The sequence below is a fragment of the Hemibagrus wyckioides genome, linkage group LG24, assembly GCF_019097595.1.
Source record: "Hemibagrus wyckioides isolate EC202008001 linkage group LG24, SWU_Hwy_1.0, whole genome shotgun sequence".
Classification (NCBI taxonomy): Eukaryota; Metazoa; Chordata; class Actinopteri; order Siluriformes; family Bagridae; genus Hemibagrus; species Hemibagrus wyckioides.
Window position 1 is genome coordinate 13,308,081 of NC_080733.1, and position 20,756 is coordinate 13,328,836.

The 20,756-nt window shown below is 37.6% G+C and overlaps 2 protein-coding genes across 3 annotated transcripts in view; one reads left to right on the top strand and one right to left on the bottom strand.

Moving 5' to 3' along the window:
* Positions 1 to 1,138: 1,138 nt before the first annotated feature.
* cndp2 (carnosine dipeptidase 2) lies at positions 1,139 to 11,485 on the bottom strand. The gene is made up of 12 exons (XM_058378135.1): positions 11,371 to 11,485; positions 10,909 to 11,022; positions 9,873 to 10,016; positions 9,466 to 9,628; positions 8,125 to 8,213; positions 6,377 to 6,577; positions 6,143 to 6,227; positions 5,102 to 5,262; positions 4,191 to 4,355; positions 3,048 to 3,189; positions 1,862 to 2,009; positions 1,139 to 1,758 (listed from the first exon to the last, which is right to left on the bottom strand). Exons 2-12 carry the CDS (start codon positions 10,966 to 10,968, stop codon positions 1,692 to 1,694), a joined length of 1,425 nt encoding a protein of 474 aa, XP_058234118.1. The 5' UTR covers positions 10,969 to 11,022; positions 11,371 to 11,485; the 3' UTR covers positions 1,139 to 1,691.
* Positions 11,486 to 13,699: 2,214 nt separating this feature from the next.
* The window catches only part of trpn1 (transient receptor potential cation channel, subfamily N, member 1), a 32,853-nt gene continuing 25,796 nt past the window's right edge, over positions 13,700 to 20,756 (top strand). For both annotated transcript variants that reach the window (XM_058378437.1, XM_058378438.1), the window contains exons 1-2: positions 13,700 to 13,947; positions 14,484 to 14,585. In XM_058378437.1, coding sequence (XP_058234420.1) covers positions 13,810 to 13,947; positions 14,484 to 14,585 — 240 coding nt within the window. In that variant the 5' untranslated portion in view covers positions 13,700 to 13,809. The remainder of the gene's footprint in view (positions 13,948 to 14,483; positions 14,586 to 20,756) is intronic.

Below are 20,756 nucleotides of genomic sequence, written 5' to 3' on the forward strand. Positions count from 1 at the left end.
CGTGTTTGGTATAATCCCATTCGAAAAACACGAATCACGAACAAGTAAGGTTTTGGATTTGTCCATGAAAAAAAAAAAAGCTATGAAGTGTAATAAAAGAAAAGCTCTTGTTTCTTTTCTTCAGCTGCAGCAGCATGCACATGTGAGACAGTTGTAGAAGCCTGTGTGGGTTAGGCAGTGTAAGAGTAATGTCATGTGGAATTGGACATCACAGTGATTTTAAATATTGCAGTGTAGCCTAAAGCTAGTCTCTAGCTATTCCTGGCCTTTCATTCTGCATTGTGTTGCTTTGAGTCTCAGTAGTTTAATCCAAGGCCATGTTTCTCAGAGTTCTCAAGGAACTGAGGCAAGCTTTTTATTTTATATTTACATTTATATGCATAAGCACATTCTCTCTCTCTCTCTCTCTCTCACACACACACACTCACTAATTCACTCTCTATCACTCACTCACTTACCTACCCACTCTCCCTCACTCTCTTACCCTTTCTCTTTCGCTCACTCACTCACTCTTACTCTCTCTGCCTCTCACTCATTCTCTTACAATCACTCAATCTTTTACTCACTCACTCATTCTCTTACCTCACACTCACTTACTCACTCACTCATTGTCTTAGTCACTCACTCTTTCTCTTACACTCACTCTTTCACTCACTCACTAATTCTTTCACTTAATCACTCATTCACTCACTCATTCTTTCTCTTACACTTATTTCACTCAATCACTCACTCATTCTCCTACTCACACTCACTCTCTCACAATCACTCACTCTTTTACTCACTAATTCTTCCACTTAATCACTCATTCACTCACTCATTCTTTCACTCAATCACTCACTCATTCTCTTACTCACACTCGCTCATTCTTTCACTTTATCACTCATTCTCTTACTCACAATCACTCATTCTTTCACTCACTCTCACTCGCTCATCCATTCCCTCAGATTTTTTATTTTCTGTTAGAAGAGGGAAGTAAGAGGTTAAAAGGAACTTTACTCGAAAGAGAGACACATTTACTGTTATTATTCTTTGATACTGAGCATATATCTGTTTCACGGATCAGTCACAAAACCAGATATTGGGATAAACTCCAATAATTACAGCCAGGCTTTAAATAAGTGATGCAGACACGAATATCTAGCTTTTACTGTTGAAGGTATTTTTTTTTATTGTTTGAAGGATGTGACATTCTACAATCCATCAAGATTTAAAGAAAAATGTCATTAGTTATATTTCCCTTTTCTGATCAAAGAGGATTCTGATGAGACCGTTTGCCAGAACCAACCATTTTTACACCTCCAGAGAAATAACACGTTGGTTTACTGATTACATAAGAACCATGTGTACTTGCTACATGTGAGCCCATGTGTCTAATGTCAGGTGTTATTTAACTGAAGCTGCAGCTTGATCCGTCATTTGATCACATGATACAACCTAAACCACTGACTCCTCCTGAGATGAATGCATACAATCAAATTCTCCAGGGATAATATTGTAGACTGCTATTTGTGTTCATCACTGAAAATAAAAGCTGCTTCCAGTTACTTGTTTTTGATACACTTCTGGGGCACTGGGATGTTGGTATTAAACACGATATTCAATTACAAAATATTTTCAATGAAATAAGATGCACAATTTTCATTCCCTTATCAAGCCATCAAGCCAGGTTATGATGATGCACATGAATCCTGTTAACTGAGCTGAGATACTTCATGGAAATAAGCACCCAACATTTTAGTACCTTGGATGTAGTTGGACCTGTAAAAATAAATAAATAAATAAAAATATGTATCTAGACACTGCACAGTATTACTGATCATATACTCTGGTCGAGTAATGAGTGTATGTGAGTGAAAAATACCTGTTCAGTTTCTCGTTTTGGGAATGAGCTCCATCGTCTGAGGAGCCGACAGGAAGCAGCATGACATTGCGTCCTGTAGCTTCCTGGAAGGTCAGAGTCACGGGGATACTTCCTCCCTCACGGGTCAGATCGGGTTCAACGCCGAACACTAGGAAAAAACAGAGAATGAGTCAAATACACTAAAGACAGCTTTATGCAATATAATGCATAATATAATGCAGCCCAAAAGTGGAAAATACTGCACAAACAGTACAAAGACAGAGTCTGAAGTCAGTACTATCATTCAGAGTCTGAAATCAGTACTATCCATCAGTCAGAGTCTGATATCAGCGCTATTTATCAGTCAGAAGCTGATATCAGCGCTATTTATCAGAGTCTGAAATCAGTACTATCCATCAGTCAGAGTCTGATATCAGCGCTATTTATCAGTCAGAGGCTGATATCAGTACTATCCATTAGACAGAGTCTGATAACAGCACTATTTATCAGTCAGAAGCTGATATCAGTTGATATCAGTACTATCCATCAGTCAGAGTCTGATAACAGTACTATACGTCAGTCAGAGTCTGATATCAGTACTATACGTCAGAGTCCGATATCAGTACTATCCATCAGTCAAGTTTGATATCAGTATCTATCCATCAGAGTCTTATATGAGCACTATCCGTCAGTCAGAGTCTGATATCAGTACTATCCATTAGTCAGAGTCTGATATCAGTACTATCCATTAGTCAGAGTCTGATATCAGTGCTATCCTTCTGTGAGAGTCTGATATCAGCACTATCCATCAGTCAAGTCCTATATTAGTACTATCCATTAGTCAGAGTCTGATATCAGTACTATCCGTCAGTCAGAGTCTGATATCAGCACTATCCATCAGTCAGAGTCTGATATCAGCACTATCCATCAGTCAGAGTCTGACATCAGTGCTATCCATCTATAAAATTCTGATATCAGTACTATCCACAGTCAGAGTCTGATATTAGTACTATCAGTAAGAGCTGAGTGGAAAAGTAAGTGATAAAGTGCACTACATGAAAGATGTAGTGGATGTAGATGTGGGTTGTGCTAGTGGCTGCGATAGTGCTTATTAGTGTCATTAGTGTAAATTAGTCTATATTACATATTCTCTATTTCTGTATAAAATACAGAGCATCATCACTGACAGGATGACAAAGTTCCTTACCCGTCTTCATGGCTCTTCTACCAGCCATGTAGTGAGGATGGTTAAAATCAGACACCCAGGCCTTGGCTCCATGGCCCATGTACACCTTTATTTTGTTGGGGCTCTCCAGCTCCGCAAACTTCTTATTGATGTGGGAGGCAACCTACGAATCAAGCATACCATGGTCTGAGATTAATCAGTGTATGAAACACAAGAAGAAGAAAAGAAGAGTCTTTCTTCTTCTCAGCCTGGAAGAGCAAATTGTCAAGGTGTGATTTTGTTACAAAAACTCCTTGAGCAATAGAGCTAAAAAGACAATGGCAAGAAATTTACACAAACGTGCTCCCTGAAGCTGATTATTTTCAATTAACAGAATGTCCTCAAGTGTTTTATTTCTCTTATATACCACTAATTAGCCAAAAACTACAATCTTTCTATTTATCAATGAATGTCACATCATACTTTTTATACACTTAGCAGTATCCGTGAAACAAGTACAAATCGCTCGCTCACATTCATAATGATTGTGTTTTTAGCGTGTCTGTACAGGAAGTACATTCAGTGACGCAGATGTTTATCTATAAAAGCAGCTGCAGGACTACATGTTCTATATACTTCAAATTGTTATGATACCATTCAACCATTGAATGTGAAACAATCTTCACATGCTGAGGATTCATCCAGAATGGTTTGGTAACTCCTGCTAGCTTCTTATATGCGAGATAGATTTTGGAGCTAGTAAGCATGAGTAGTCAACTGATTTAACCAGAACGAGAAGTAAAGGGAGAAGTAAAGGTCAGACAAATTCCTTATTCTAGCTGCCAAACTGAAAACAGTCAAGTGAGCTTCCCGCAATATTCTCTGTTCTGTCTGTAAAAACCCTTTACACAATTTATACAACATATAACTTTCACTTTTGTTAATTATTTGTACTCTTTTTTAAAACTGTATTTATGGTTTATGCATTTACATTTAGCCTTTTTTGGTAACCGACTAGGCTGCTAAAGCACTTGCTGAAACCATTGTAGCACCACTTGTCAAATGTAATAATTGTAGATGTAAAAATTAAGCACCTCCAGCCCCAATTCTACCCAAGTTTGTCCATTAACATTTTCTAAATACAAAGCTATAAACATGAGCTATGGGAATAAAAAGCTTTCACACCTGTTCCTCCACCACTTTGGGGTCCATGTCAGGTACCAGGCGGATGGAGAACTTGCCAATGACTTTGCGTGGAATGACTGTCTTAGCTCCAGCTGCAGAGAAAGCGCCCTCGATGCCATGGAGTGAAAGAGACGGGTACCTCCAGCGGTGCATCAACACTTGCTCCTACACAAGAAAGATAATCCAGAATATTAATCTGAAATTAAATACACCAATGTACTTATCGACAAAAGAACTACTGTCTTGCAAATAATAATAATAAATAAAAAATAAGCACCAAAAAGTAGCACAGTCTAATACTAAACTCAAAATATCAAGATCTTATTAAATGTAAAATTTAATGGCTGCCATTAGCAAATGTATTAGAATATTTACAAATTAGCAGACAATACACTCGCTGGTTGAACCTTTAGTTTACTGCTGGTTGCTGTGGTTTTATTAGTAGCACAAGCTACCTAGGGAATGTCCATGAAAGCAATGATCTGATCACAACCTGGATGTTTTTCCAGAGGAAGTGGTAGATCAGTGGTTAAGACAATGGGTTACTGTTTGAATGGTTGCAAGTTCAAATCCCTAACCCTAAACTGCTTAGACGTATAAAGAAGAAAAATGCAAGTTGCATTTGCCGAAGTATGGAAATAGAACAGCTATTAGCATCAGCACAGTTTCAGGAGGTGAGTAACAAATAAAATGCAGAACCAAAAACGATGAGCAAGGGAAGAAATTACAGCACTCTCAAAATACCACATCATTCTCAAGTTGAACTTGACCCAAATTTCCTGTCACTACATATTGATAATGTTTTTTAACATGTTGTTAACACAAACCACAAAAAAAGAAAACTGTAGACCTTGCACACACTGTATGTGAAAGAGTCAACAAACTACAGAGACAGAGACTGAACCGTGTACCTTAGTGCTGTGCAGCAGACGTTGTGCTCCCACATCTTTGGTGTAATCTTCCAGGTCAAACTCGATCTTCTCATAAAGCTTTTTCTCGTCTTCTGTGAGCTCAGCAACACTGTCATACATCCCCGGCACGAGGATCTTCCCTTTCTTATCCACCAAAGTGCCTGAAACCCAAACACAGCCACAAAAAAAAACTCTTAAACTGTACAACAGCCATGAAAGTATCCAAATACTGCAACACAAAGTGATGAAATTTTAAACGGATGAGGTTATGGCTTCATATTAAATTTCATGGATGCGGTTTGGAGTAAAATATCGTCACATTTTCACCATTTAATGACAAAGATCAAGTTCAGCTTGTTAGTGATTAATGAGAGCAGAGGGATCCTGTTGGACATTATGATACAATTACAGATTAAAATATTTTATTATAGCAATAAGATACATATGTGTAGCGTAAGTGACTTAAAAGCAAAGCAACATTCATTACGAGTCTGTTGGAAAGTGTTGTCTGTTTCATACTTGATGCATGACTGTTTGTGTGCAGAAGCAGCAGCAACTCAAGCAGCACTGGTCACATGCTTACCAGCATATCTTATGCATGCTTGGAAGACGTCAAAGCCAAAACATTCCAGTGTTAAAGACAATGATGAGCATTGTTCCTGTTAGAACATGCCTGCCAGAACACACTGATTAATAATACACAAAATCTAGGTTAATGTGACTCACTGACATGCTGCATAAATCTACAGTTTGGGTTAGAAAGAAATCAGCTCCAGCCTCATACCATACTGTGCATTTTCCATAGTTAAGGTCTGATCATGAGACAAATACCAAATGATATATTCCAGATTGTATTTGTTTTAAACTGTGTGATGAACATGGGTGTATTTTTAGTATCCGTCATTGTGATACCACACAGGATACCGTGATTATAAGATACTCTTCTGAATACTACTTCTGCAATATTAGATATGATGTTAGGAACTGAATTCTCTCTGTCTTTTGCACCCGTTCCTGCATATCGTGACTGCTCAAACTCACCCATGAGAGCAATCAGATCAGTCATGGCTTCATGGACGGAGCCTCCAAACACACCAGAATGCAGATCCTTATCGCAGCATTCCACCTATTTAACAAATACACTGCAATGAGATACGAATCTCTGCAGTCTCCTTCATATGGGTAGAGCCAACCTAAATAAAACTTTTCATATCCATCTGGCAGTCTGAATATAAAACTCGTTAAACAAACCACATAAAACACACTCTTCCTCACCTCTAAAAAGAAGTAGCAGATTCCTCTCAGGCCGTATGTAATGCAGGGCTTGGTCTTGCCCAGCCAATAGTTGTCAGAAATGCAAACATAGTCCACATCCTTAAAGAATGAGTCTTTGCGTGAGAACACCAAATCATCCAAACCCTCAGAGCCAGACTCTTCCATCCCCTCGAAGCAGAACTTGATGTTGATGGGCAGCTCCTGCAGCAAAAAACAACAAAATCTAGTCTTTAATTTTTCTGGGACATTACTGTAACGTTACTTTTAAATTATTTCAATTATTCTAATTTGATTTTTTGTTTATTACACATTTCGCTATTCTGTATTATTTTAATCTTTGTTATTATTATTGTTATTATTAAAAGTTATATTTTTGTACTGTTTTATTTTTATTTCTGAATATTTTTTATATTCTTTTAATTTTTGTAATTGTATTTTATTTTCCACACTTATCTTACAACATTTTTTATTTAGCTTGTTATTTTTCTTCTGTCTGTCACTGCAAATTCAAATTTTATTTTATTTATTAACTATAAACATTATAGTGATTAGTTACACTATAACTATGCAACATGCAGTGAAATGCTTTTTTTAATCTGTCCAGGTCATAAAAATAGATTCAATCACAAAGGTGTTGTGGAGCCTAACAGCTCCTGTTGATCCTCAATTCAGGTTACTGCCTGTGTAAGGTTTCTCTACTTATGGGTTTCCTCGGGGTTCTTGGGTTTCTTAGCAATTCCCACAAAAACATGGCAGCAAGTGGATAGGCTAAGGTAAATTATTACTAGTGTCTGCAGGCTGCTCTGCGATGGTCTACCAGCAGCCCATGCAGGGTGTATTCCTGCTTCTTGCCTAGATTTCTTTGGATATGCGTTGAATTCTCTGTGACCCTGACCAGCATAAAGCGGTCAATGTGTGTGTTTGCCCATCTTTATTATTCTGACAAAGACGTGTATCTGCAAATACTTGTTTATTTACAAATTCTTGCTGTCAAAAGGGCTGGCATCCATCATGCTACTGTGAGTAAATTCCGAATTTCACATCAAATTTCACCTAATTACCTTACACACAGTATCAGCATGATGGGGACATGCGCAAAAGATGAACTTTGGTGGATTAGATCAGAAAATGGGTCAAACACTGACCCCCAGACTGAATACAATTACTGGGCAAAACCATAAAAATGCTGATATTATTTATTAGATACACATCTGACTGCCATAAGAGCCAAGTATGGGGAAAATGTGTTTCTAGTGAAGAGCTTACAAGTGAACACACAAAGCCAGTACTTCTATTATAATAAAGCCAATTACTTCGAACAAAGTTCATGCTGCACACTATGGAGTCTGATAAATGGGTGATCTTTAATATTTGAACTGAATAGCCAGCGACACAGTGAACCTCAGTCCAGGGTAACTGGTTTATTATAGGTTAGAAGATTTTGAAAGACTTCTTTTATTGTCTTTGGTATGGAACAAAGTGCTAAAGGCTCGCCTAGACACTCAAATAAAATGCAGTGCCAACAAGCAGCAACATAAATACACTTGGGCAAGAATAAACAATCTGATATTTTACGTAATTATTTTTTGAGAGGTTTTTAATCTAGAAAAAAAAGTAGATTTTCATTTTAATTCATAATTTAAATGCATCTCATTCAAACTAGTATAAAATAAAAGCACATATTTACACTCCACACTAAGGTATTAAGACATAAAATATTTGTTAATTGTGATATTAAATGTCAGTACCTGTCCTATCTTCTGAAACGCTTCAATGACGTTGAACCAGCCGAGCACAGGGCCCTTGTCATCTGTAGATCCACGGCCATAAAGTTTACCTGCAAGAAATAAAGTACAGAAGAATAAAACTATTAGCAAGTGCAAACATTAATATTTTTAATATAATTTTGTCGACATTTAATGCTTCGCACAAACATTTTTGCTAATTAAAAAAAAACATAAATGGTTAAAAAACTAGTTTATATCTCAGGGCTATTGAATTCTGGATTCTGATTGGTCTAAAGGTGTTGATTCATTTTCTATAAAAATAACTATGACGATTGTTCTGGCTGCATGACATCAGACGTTCATATTAATGACCTTGCTGGAATATATAATTGTTTCACAAGGTGCTGTATGGCAGATGTTCCACATAGACAGATATTTTAAAAATAAAAATAAAAAAAGGCATGTGTAATTGTTGATATATTCATTTTATTTAATTTTTTTGGTGAAAAGGCAAAAAAAGAAAAGAAAAGAAAGAAAGACTATATGACATTCCACAACATTAGATGTTAAAAGGTAACCTGTGTCCTTCTTTTACTGAATAAACTATATAATTCCTGACAAATCACTGTGGTATAAGAGGGATGAAATCTTTGCTGTTATATGGAAACTTCAGTGTAATAAAAGTAGCTTTGCATCACACCACCCTGTTGTTGAGTATTTTCCAGTTACAGCAGGTGCGCTCATGTTTTGTTTCTTACACACATAAAACAAACAGCAAATCTAACAACTGGTCAAACCTCCCCCACAGGGTTTAAACCTATTGAGCAACTTTAGAACCGTCACTGTCACGAGATAGACGTTTCCTCTCTACAGTCACAAGAGCAAAAGGGAAACCACTGTGATGGATTTATTATCCAGTCAGCAGAAGGCAGACCCGTCACAAGACTACAGACTTTCTGATTAGAAGGAAAAATAAAATATCTAGTCAGGGTCAGTTGTTGGATTTTGCATCATCAGCTTTACGTTAGATCAGGGATGTCCGCAAAGGGTTGATGTAAGTGCTGGGTTTCTTATTCCAATCAAGCAGGAGCCGCACCTGATTCCACCTGTTTAATCAGTCCATTCTGTCTTTCAGTAGACTCAGGCGTGGCTTCTACTTGGTTGGAATGAAGACTGGCACCCACACCAGCCCGAAAAAATTTAAAGAAGTTATTTATAGAGTAATTATGCTGAAGTTTACGGTTTATCCATGTTAGCCAATGTGTCAGTCAAGGGAAACTTAAAGTAAAGCGTTACACTAACTTAAATTTTAATGCACACGTTAAAACATTTAGTCTAGACTGAAAATTCAGTTCAGCATACCGTCTCTCTCCACCAAAGTGAAGGGCTCAGAGTCCCATCCATCCTCAAGATGCGCAGGCTGGACATCCAAGTGTCCATAGATGCACACTGTCTTCTTGCCAGGGTCTGAGCCTAGCCTGCCCAGAATTATAGGAGGAAGAGGAATCTCTTCACCACTTGGCAGCTAGACCAAACCCAAACATAGGACCATGAGTGTGATAAAAACAACAGAACCTTAGTTTAAGCAAGATTTACATTTTTTCCAGAAAGTACACAAACACATTCCAAACAACAAAAAAAAATCTATACTGTTTGGGTCACAGATTGCAAAAGTATTGAGTCATTCGTTTAGGGTTGTTTTTCATCTCTGCGGTGTACCATGATCTCTCTGAGGTTTAATAGTTGGCCAAACATGCCAGAAACCCCACCTTCTGTTTTCCAACGTCAACCAACTCCGTCGTGCCTCCCAGCCTCTCTATGTCTTTGGCTGCCATCTCCATCATTTTCTTGATCTCTCCACGCTTCTCAGGCCAGGCTGAGACACTCTGCACAGCAACCCAATCAGCCAGGTGCTGTGGTACACAAAACCAGTTGTAGTTAAAGATGTAGATTTAGCATGTCTCAAATAAATGGGAATTATTTGCCTTAAATATTTGTTTTAACATTACTCGCAGTCTTTAAGAACACTATTGTAGCCTTTGACCTTTATCTATTTTCCCTGCATATAAATATGAGGTTGCACTTGCTAAATCTCTGTACAGTGGTTACTGGATGATGCAATAAATGGGAAAGTGTAATAAGGTCTAACCAGTGCATCTGTGGAATTTTTCATTAGACCATCACTTGATGGTCTAATGAAACCATAATACACATCTGTAGGTAACAGAAAGGGCACTATTTCAGATATTTAAAGTTCATCATCTCAAAAAAGTGTGTTGCTGACTGTATTAAATGAAACAGGAAGGTAACCGGAGCATTTGGTACAAATATATGTTCATTTTACATTCAATCATTGTTAGTAAAGTACTGATGACACCAGCAGAATATCGTGTTGTGGAATGTAATATTGGAAAAATAAAAAAATGGATATGAGAATAATTCACGTTAAAAGCTACAAGAAATACAAAAAGTCTGATTAAAATGGAACAATGAAGCATACATGGAACCATGGATGAATGAGTCCATACAGCTTTATCTAAAAGTAAAAGCTAGAGTAAAAAGGATGGTTTTAAATTGAGCAAACATTGTCGTGCATCCGAATTTTCATCTGTGCTTTGGTTCCGCTGTAGATATTTTACCTCTTCATTTCGTGACCTTAATAACAGGAGTACTAAACTAGATTCAGTTTCTTAACGATAATAGCTGGTGCTTTATGATGCATGACTCTCCATGTATCACTACTATACAGTAATCAGTAGACTTTGGGAACTATTGTAGACTGGCTTATATATATTTATTATTTACCTTAACGTATTCGTCCTGGTGCTCGTCCACATATTTGAAGAGGGCTGGAAGGTAAGACATGGTACTGTAATGCTCTAGTCCTGTTGCCTGAGGTTGAAGTGCCAAGTCTTTCTCCTTTAAAGCACAAAGACTTTGTATTACAGAGACGGACTTTATAACTGCTGATAACTCCACTTCGTTATCAAAGCTGGTTACAAGATAACAAAATCCAGGGACAACGATCAGCCAAAGAGCTGATCTAATTATTATTTACACCAGTAAGACATCACAGCAATCAAAACTTGACCATTGTAACCCACAGTATATATACTGTTACAAAGAATTGATGCTGCAGTTCAATAAAATAGCGCGTGTGATGTTAATCCAAATAGAAAATGAACACGTAGTCATTTTACAAATAAATAATACTTCAATTAACAATCAATTAGATCAAATTATTGCATTTATAAACAGTTGTATTACCTGGATTAATCAAGCCTTCTATGTACTTTACTCTGTAGAAATGAGTGTGCTATTTTTTTAGCGCGTGCATTTCCGCTTTATCCGAGTTCCAAAGCCAGCCAATCATATCTCTCGCCTTTCGGGTTAGGGTTGAAATTGACACTTTCACAGACCAATTAGATTTCGTCTCTAGACCAGAAGTGCCTACGCAATACAATAAATAAAAAAAAAAAAAATATTTTTTTGTGAAGGAAATAATTAAAGATTAATTTTATGTTATGAATTTCTTAATAGTTTTATTAATTAATTATAGTTATAAATGATAAGCAAGCTTTACAAGACTAAAAAAAGAGAGAGAATCAAGGTGCAGAAAATTATTTCTGTAAATTATGCAAAATAAATGATATGAATTTACAGATAATCAGATCTGTCTTGCTGATTTGAATCATTTGGTTTGGTATAATGAAAAGTAATATTTTACTTTGCTGATTTGATAAACATTTGAATAAAAATCTATTCCATTACGTTTTTTTGTCAAAACTTTACTGTTACTATACTGGCACTGTACACACATGCATTCTCATTTCCTGTATTTTCGTGCACTGAAGAGGATTGTTTGGGGGGAAGGGGTGGGGGGATTTCCTGAGATTTGGTCTAAACAGGGAGATGTGGTGTGGTGTATATTAAAAACAAAACCTTAAATAATCTCAGTACTTTCTGCTAAGGCCAGAGTACTTCAGAAATATTCACATATTTATTATTAAATATTCATATATTGTATATTATAACTGTATTATTAACCACTATTTATTTAAAGATTAATTCCAGCAAACAATTTTCCAAGTAACAGCTTACAAAGACATTTAACACAACTTTGAGCTTCTAACTTTCTGGCAACAGTTTGGGAAAGGCTGATAGATAAACCAATCAGGCATAACATTATTACCACCTACCTAATATTGTGTTGGTCCCCCCTTTGCTGTCAAAACAGCCATGACCTCTTGAGGCATGGACTCCACTAGATCTCTGAAGGTGTGTGGTGGTATCTGGCACCAAGATGTTAGCAGCAGATCCTTTAAGTCCTGTAAGTTGTGAATACAGGGAATCTGGGGAATTTGGAGGTCAAGTCAACACATCAAACTCATTGTTGTGCTTATCAAACCATCCCTGAACCATTTTTGCTTTGTGGCACGGCACATTATCCTGCTGAAAGAGGCCACGGCCATCAGGGAATACTGTTTCCATGAAAGGGTGTACATGGTCTGCAACAATGGTTAGGTAGTTGGTACGTGTCAAAGTAACATCCATATGGATGGCAGGACACAAGGTTTCCCAACAGAACATTGCCCAAAGCATGACCCTGCCTCTGCCGGCTTGCCTTCTTCCCATAGTGCACCCTCATGCCATGTGTTCCCAAAGTAACTGACACACACCCGGCCATCCACATGATGTAAAAGAATGTGTGTGAAAAAGTGATTCATCAGACCAGGCTACCTTCTGATGCTCACATGCCCAATGTTGGAGCTTTTGGTGGTGCACAGGGGTCAGCATGGGCACCCTGACTGGGCTGCGGCAACAAACTGTGATGTACTGTGTATTCTGACACCTTTCTATCATAACCAGCCTTATTGATTGGACTACACGGGCCAACCTTTGCTCCCCACGTGTGTCAATGAGCCTTGGCCGCCCATGACCCTGTCGCCGATTTAACACTGTTACTTCCTTGGACCACTTTTGATAGATACTGACCACTGCAGACCAGGAACACCCCACAAGAGCTGCAGTTTTGGAGATGCTCTGATTCAGTCGTCTAGCCATCACAATTTGGCCCTCGTCAAGCTCAAATCGTTACGCTTGCCCATTTGCTTCTAACTGCTTCTAACACATCAACTTTGAGGACAAAACGTTCAGTTGCTCCCTAATATATCCCACCCACTAACAGGTGCCATGATGAGGAGATAATCAGTGTTATTCACTTCACCTGTCAGTGCTCATAATGTTATGCCTGATCAGTGTGTATAAGAGAGAGTGAGTGAGAGTGACAAACAGAAAAACGAGTGCCTCATTTTGAGCGTGTCTTTAAATAGGATAGTCAAAACACCTGCACACCTGTCAGTCATTTCAGATTCACACATTGATTGGATCCTCTGCTGGGGTGAAGAAAAAGACGATGGGCAATAATTTTGCATTCCGTTGTTAAAACGCGAGGTTTCTACTCAAAATATGTGAAGCTGGCAGGCTGGAAACGGACTTTTTGTACTTTTTGTCTCATGTAGTGCCCTTTTATACTGAGTGTTAAAAGAAAACTCCTCCTACTGACAGAAGAGGCGGTGCATCACGCATATAACGGCACGTGCGGATAGAAATGAAACCAACACAGAGGGATTATTATTTTATTTTGTTTTATTTTTTGTACAGATTCCTTGTACAAGAAATTGTTGGTTATTGTAAACTGCAGAAATGACAGAAATAAGTGATTCTGTGAGTGAGAGACGAGCAGAGCTGCTGAGTCTCTCTGTCACTGGACAGTGGACAACACTGGAAGAAATATTAAATGGTTTAGAAAAGGGAGAGCCTGAAATCTCCCAGGTGGATGAGGTGAGTGTATTTTTTGAGTTGTTTTTGCACTGCAAAACGTCTCTGGAGTTATTCAAACTCTGTTTAGGTCAATTGTAATATCGTAAAACTAAAAAATGGACGAATGCTGCATTGATTTTTAATTGATCTAAATGTGATCTTTCCTTCATAGAAACAAATATTGCATGTTTTTCCACATATTAATTATTGATCATAATTAGTCTATTTATTATTATTCATTATTTTATTGTTTATCACATACAATTAAGATGTGTATTGCATTTCACCTGAAACAAAGAAAAATGTATATTTCCCACAGTTTAGCCCTTTATACATACTTGTATGCAATGCAAGATAAAACTAAATGTGATTCCCAAAATAGAGATGGGGTCGTGTGAGCAGAAACAAAGACAGACAGACAGACAGAGTTTTTGTCCATCGCAAAAATTCCACCTCTAAACAGACACTAGACTGAGGAAAGTTCACCAAGCATCTCTGTATATAATATATTGAACGTGTAAAAGAACAAGAATTTTCTCTTTCTTTATTGCTGAAAGGACACAGGCTTAAGCCTTCTGATGGTTGCTGTACGTGAGAACCGTCTCTCTATAGTAGAGAAATTGCTGCAGCTGGAAGTGAATACTGAAGAAAAGACTAGGGTAAGACCACTGAGCTTCTGTTTCTGCATATACTTTAATGTTGCACCCTATAACACATTTGCAAATATTTAGAAAATACTGAAGGCATTTAATGAAAATTGACTAGTAAGGATTTTTAAGGGACAATTTGTTCACATACCCATGTGAAATTGTAAATACCTGACCATTTTTATAGCTTAGTAGTTAATATTCCTGGTCATATTTTGCAGAATTTATCAGTAATTGTCATTAAAAATGGAAAAATCCATTTGCCAGCACCTAAACTGATTTTTGATTTGCACTCACAGATTGAAAATACATAATATTAATGTGTAATGTCATGCCGTGTCTAATGTCCACCTCTTCATACTCTCAAATGTAATCAAGCTAAAACAATGAGCCTACGTTCTGATTTCTTTTTGACACAGCTGATAATGATGTCCTGTAGGTAGGATGCGGTAGAGTGGAAGAGAAGGAAAGGCTGAGGGTGTAGGAGTGCAGAGATGCTCTAGCAAAGCTGTTATGTTGACAGCTAGGTGTGCCAGCAGTTGACGTAGACAAAGGGTGTCCAATCTTATCCACAAAAAACCGATATGGGTGCAGGTTTTCATACCAATGAAGCAGGAGCCACCTGTTTAATCAGTTGATCTTGACTTTCAGTAGACTCAGGTGTAGCTTCTGCTTGGTTGGTTTGAAACGCTGCATCCACACAGGCCCTTTGTGGATAAGATTGGATACCTTTTAATGTGGATGTTTTGTTGGGATGACTGTGCTCATGCGAGAAGGAAGTACCAGTGGCAGAAGCTGTAAAAAGGAGACATGATATATTTGAAATGTGAAGTGTAGTTAATACAGAGTGTACTAGAGTAATACAAGTAAGCACAAGATTATTAATACATACACACAGATTGCATGCTTAAAGGAGCTGTAGATGTCCGTGGGCGCACAAGCACTCATACATACACACAAACATGGCTAAGTAGGTGAAAATAAACTTAGAAAATATACAGATACATCAGTAAACTGGGCAAACATCATGAATAAAAGACAAAAGTAGTACTTAAACAGGATAAAATTATCCAAAATAAGAGAATAGCTCAAGCTGGATCTGCTCAGCAGTCTGAGGAGAGAATGCTGGGGAAAGTCCCTAGGACGTTTTTTATTTATTAAAAGAAAATGAGAAAGCTGAAGGCCTAAAAAGCTAATGGGAAATTCGAAAACAATGGATAATTGGATAAGACAATGGATAAGTTTTCAACAGGAAATTTAGAAAAAAATATGGGAGGAGCACCAGTGGTATAGTAAGGGGATTTTTGGGAATTAGATCAGATCATTCCAGGACGTCTGTTTTCTTTGCAATAAACTCTATTTTGCTTTTCTCATCCACGGGTCCTGTGTGTGTTATTTTTGCTGTTTTGTGTTTAATGATTTGAATTGATTAAGTGACTGTACACCCAGTGTCACAGAAAATGCAGCACAGAACAACAATGAACTTATATTCAATATGAGGAGGAACTTAACTGCTATATATATATATAATATATACCCTTTCTGTTCCAACATGACTTCACACCAGTGAAGTCCATAAAGATGAGTTTGGTGTGGAGGAACTTGACTGGCCTGCACAGGGTTCTGACCTCAAACTGATAGAACACATTTGGGACGAATTGGAGCAAAGACTGCAAGCCAGACCTTTCCGTTCAACATCAGTGCTGACCTTACAAATGCACTTCTAGAGGAAGCTCTTGTGGGGTGTTCCCGGTCTGCAGTGGTCAGTATCTATCAAAAGTGGTGAACTGGAGACAGGGTCATGGGGGGTGGCCAAGTGTCTTACTGATGCATGTGGGGAGTGAAGGCTGGTCCGCTCTATTGCATTTTTGCACAATACATATTGTCAGGCTGCTATACATACACACATATACCTGGTTTTAACAGTTTCTCAAAGTTGCACATCATTCCATTTTATTTCATTTCATTGCACGTTCTTTTTCGGCCCTATGTGTCCTGTCTTGTGGTGTTTTTTTTTTTTTTTTGTACTTACTGTTTTTGCACTGTCTTGTCTTTGCTCTGTTGCATATGTTGCACTTTATGTGGCTAAGACAAACTGTTGTCCTAGCTCTGTATTGTTGTTTGTAATTTATATGTTGTATGTTTATGTAGCACCAGGGTCATGGAGAAGTTTCATTTCACTATGTACTGCATTAGCTATATGTGGCTGAAATGACAATGAAAGCTTCTTGACTTTACTTGACTGGCCCGTTTGATCCGATCCAACAGATGAGCTACTGATGCTCAAATTGCTGAAGAAGTTAATGCTGCTTCTGATAGAAAGGTGTCAATACACTGTGCATTATGGGTCGGGGCTGTTTTGGCAGCAAAAGAGGGACCAACACAATATTAGACAGGTGGTCATAATGTTATGCCTGATTGGTGTATTAAAAAAAACAATTCTAATATCTAAATGCATTTTAAATGTATCTTATTAAAGATAAAGTCTTAATGGTGTTCATTAAGCTATTGAAGCTTTAGGGTTTGTATGTACTTTAAAGTATTTATTATTAAATTATTATTATTATTTGTATTTTTATATCTACTTGAAGACATGGCACTTTTAAAGTTTGGTATTAAAAGGTTATTTTTCATGGCAGTTTCGCGGCATTTAAATAGCAATATTTCCTCTGAAGACGAGCTGTATGAATGCTATTATACACCAGGCAACATGTTCTCCTCTAAGCCAGTGAAAAAAGCTATCTTTAAACAAGGAATTTTTTTGTCTGATTTATTTCAAAGAAGGAAGTTAAGGATGCCTGGTGGAGTGTTTAGAAAACATTTGTAAGTTTTAACTGTCACTGGATTGATTGAAAAACACCAGAGGTGGACAGTAAAGAAGTACATTTACTTGAGTACTGTACTTAAGTACACTTTTTGAGTATCTGTACTTTACGTGAGTATTTTTTCTGGATACTTTTTACTTTAACTTCACTACATTTGAAAGACAAATACTCTACTTCTTACTCCACTACATTTCTGTCCAGGTCATTGAGTAGAAAGTAGTTACATTAATCATAGGATTTTTTTCATTCTTGTAGCGTCACGTGTTGTAAAGTTCAGTGGTTTTCCATAATTTTTTTAACTCAATTGATCAATTGCTGACAAAATGGACAAAGATATGCTTTGTATATTATACACCACCAATGCATTGGTAATGATGTTAGTTAACACACAAAAACGTACGCTGTGTCCAAATCCTCATACGATGTGTCCTAAATAGTATTCAAAAATAGAATTAGTATGCCCCAAATCGTAGTATACTAAAAAAGAGTATTCCAAAAATTCCTGGATGGTCTACTACTTCCGGTAGAAATTCAAAGTGCAGAACAATGCACACTCTAACGGGTAATATTGCCCACAGCGCATTGCCCACAGGAGGAAGGATCCTGGACAATGGTGTAAATGCATATTAAAACGGTGTAAATGAATTGTGGAAATATATATAACTCTTTGTTAAAGCAGTGTTGCTGTTGGGTGGTTGTACAGCTACAGTTGTGTAGCTGGGTTTTAAAGCAGATTAGATTTTTTTTTTTTTTTTCCTGACCAGTCTTCATTTACAGACCATTAGATTGAAATGTGCATGAGTGGATACACAGATGTGTACAGGTACATCTCAAAACTTAGAATATAATGAAAAAGGTCAATATTTTTTGTCACTCAGTTCAGAAAGTTAAACCCATATATTATATAGATTCATTACACATAGAGTGAAATATTTCAAGCCTTTATTTCTTGAAATTGTGATGATTATGGCTTACAGATAAGGAAAACTCCAAAATTCTGTGTCTCAGAGATGTAGAATATTGTGAAAAAGTTCAATATTGGAAAGTCATGGTGTCACACCCTAATCAGCTAATTACCTCAAAAGACCTGCAAAGGTTTCCTGAGCTTTTAAATGTTCTCTCAGTCTGGGTCAGTAGGCTACACATTCATGGGGAAGACTGCTGACTTGACAGTTGTCCAGAAGACAGTCATTGACACCCTCCACAAGGAGGGTAAGCCACAAAAGGTAATTGCTAAAGAAGCTGGTTGTTCACAGAGTGCTGTATCCAAGCATATTCATAGAAAGTTGAGTGGAAGGAAAAAGTGTGGTAGGAGAAAGTGCACCAGCAAAAGGGATAACCGCAGCCTTGAGAGGATTGTCAGGCAAAATCCATTCAAGAATTTGGGGGAGCTTCAGACGAATCCTAGACATGGCCTACAAATGGCATTCCTTGTGTCAAGCCACTCCTGAACCAGAGACAACATCAGAAGCGTCTTACCTGGGCTGTGGAGAAAAAGAACTGGACTGTTGCTCAGTGGTCCAAAGTCATCTTTTCAGATGAAAGTGAGTTTTGCATTTCATTTGGAACTCAAGGTCCCAGAGTCTGGAGTAAGAGTGGAGAGGCACAGAATCCATGTTACTTGAAGTCCAGTATGAAGTTTCCACAGTCAGTGATGATTTGGGCTGCCATGTCATCTGCTGGTGTTGGTCCAATGTGTTTTCTGAAGTCCACAGTCAACGCAGCCATCTACCAGGAAATCTTAGAGCACTTCATGCTTCCTTCTGCTGACAAGCTTTATGGAGATGCTGATTTCATTTTCCAGCAGGACTTGGCACCTGCCCACACTGCTAAAGGTACCATAAGCTGGTTTAATGACCATGGTGTTACTGTGCTTGATTGGCCAGCAAACTTGCCTGACCTGAACCCCATAGAGAATCTATGGGGTATTGTCAAGAGGAAGATGAGAGACACCAGACCCAACAATGCAGATGACCTGAAGGCCGCTATCAAAGCGACCTGGGCTTCTATTTCACCTGAGCAGTGCCACAGGCTGATTGCCTCCATGCCACGCCGCATTGATGCAGTAATTCATGCAAAAGGCCCAACCAAGTATTGAGTGCATAGAAGCGAACATACATACTTTTCAGAAGTCTGACATTTCTCTTTGAAATATCCTTTTTTATTGATCTTATGTAATATTCTAATTTTCTGAGATACAGAATTTTGGGTTTTCCTTATCTGTAAGCCATAATCATCATAATTTCAAGAAATAAGGTTGCTAGGTTGCTACAAAAGGTACTGTAAGTATTGCATACAACAATGCAACAATAATAAAACAATGCGTTGACATTTACTTTTGATACTTAAGTACTTTTAAAAACAAGAATTTCTGTACTTTTATTTAAGTAAAAATCTGTCTTTATAACTTTTACTTGTAATGGAGTAATGTTTGACCAGTAGTATTTGTACTTTCACTCAAGTAAGGAAGTTGTGTACTTTGTCCACCTCTGAAAAACACTTATTCAGAATTAGAATATTTATGAAAAATGCAACAGACAACACACATTTTCTTTCTTGCAAATAGATTGCTAATTTGAGTACTTCATAATAAAGTATGGCTTTGTTGGCAGTTGAAGAGTCATTTACTGTCTGTTGATGAGCTGTTAGAACATCTAGTGAAGTTTGCTCTACCACCTAGACACCAGAACACATGATGATTGCTTGCATGCCTTCCTTGTATCCAGAGAGATGGTGATTTCAATCAAGCAGTGCTTGAAGATGAGCAGAAATGAGGTGCAGAGTGAAGGGTAATATAAGTGCTTTAAGGTAAATGGGTCCTGGTCTAATTATGGCATTGTTTCTGATCAATCTTCTAAAAGGTTAGGTTTGAGAATTCAAAATCACTGTACTATAACATGAAATAAAGTCTAGGGATTTTCTTCATTTGCTTTCTTGCAACATATTCAAATTCTATTTCTATAAAATGTACTAGCAATTAGTGAGAGCAAAGCCCATCAGGCCCATCACTTTGAGTGGGGTCAATCTGCAACCCTGATTAGACGCCACTGGAAGAACAAAATTGTAAGTGAATGCAGATGAAAATTTAACATAAAACAGGGACTGTGTAAAAAGCAGAGTAGTTTCAAAGAAAATGGGCGATTTTCACTTATTGACATGTGGGATAAATCAGGTTTGGGTTTGACTCCCAGCTGCTGAATGCTTTAACTTGATCCTACTGTATTCAGTCTCCAACTCTGCCAGGGCATTTTAAAGATCCAATGATGGCTAAAATAACCCTCTTGGAATTTGAATCTACTGTAATTTACACCCTTTTCTGGTGTTGTGATGAAATGCAGTGCCCATGCCCTGTCTGGGA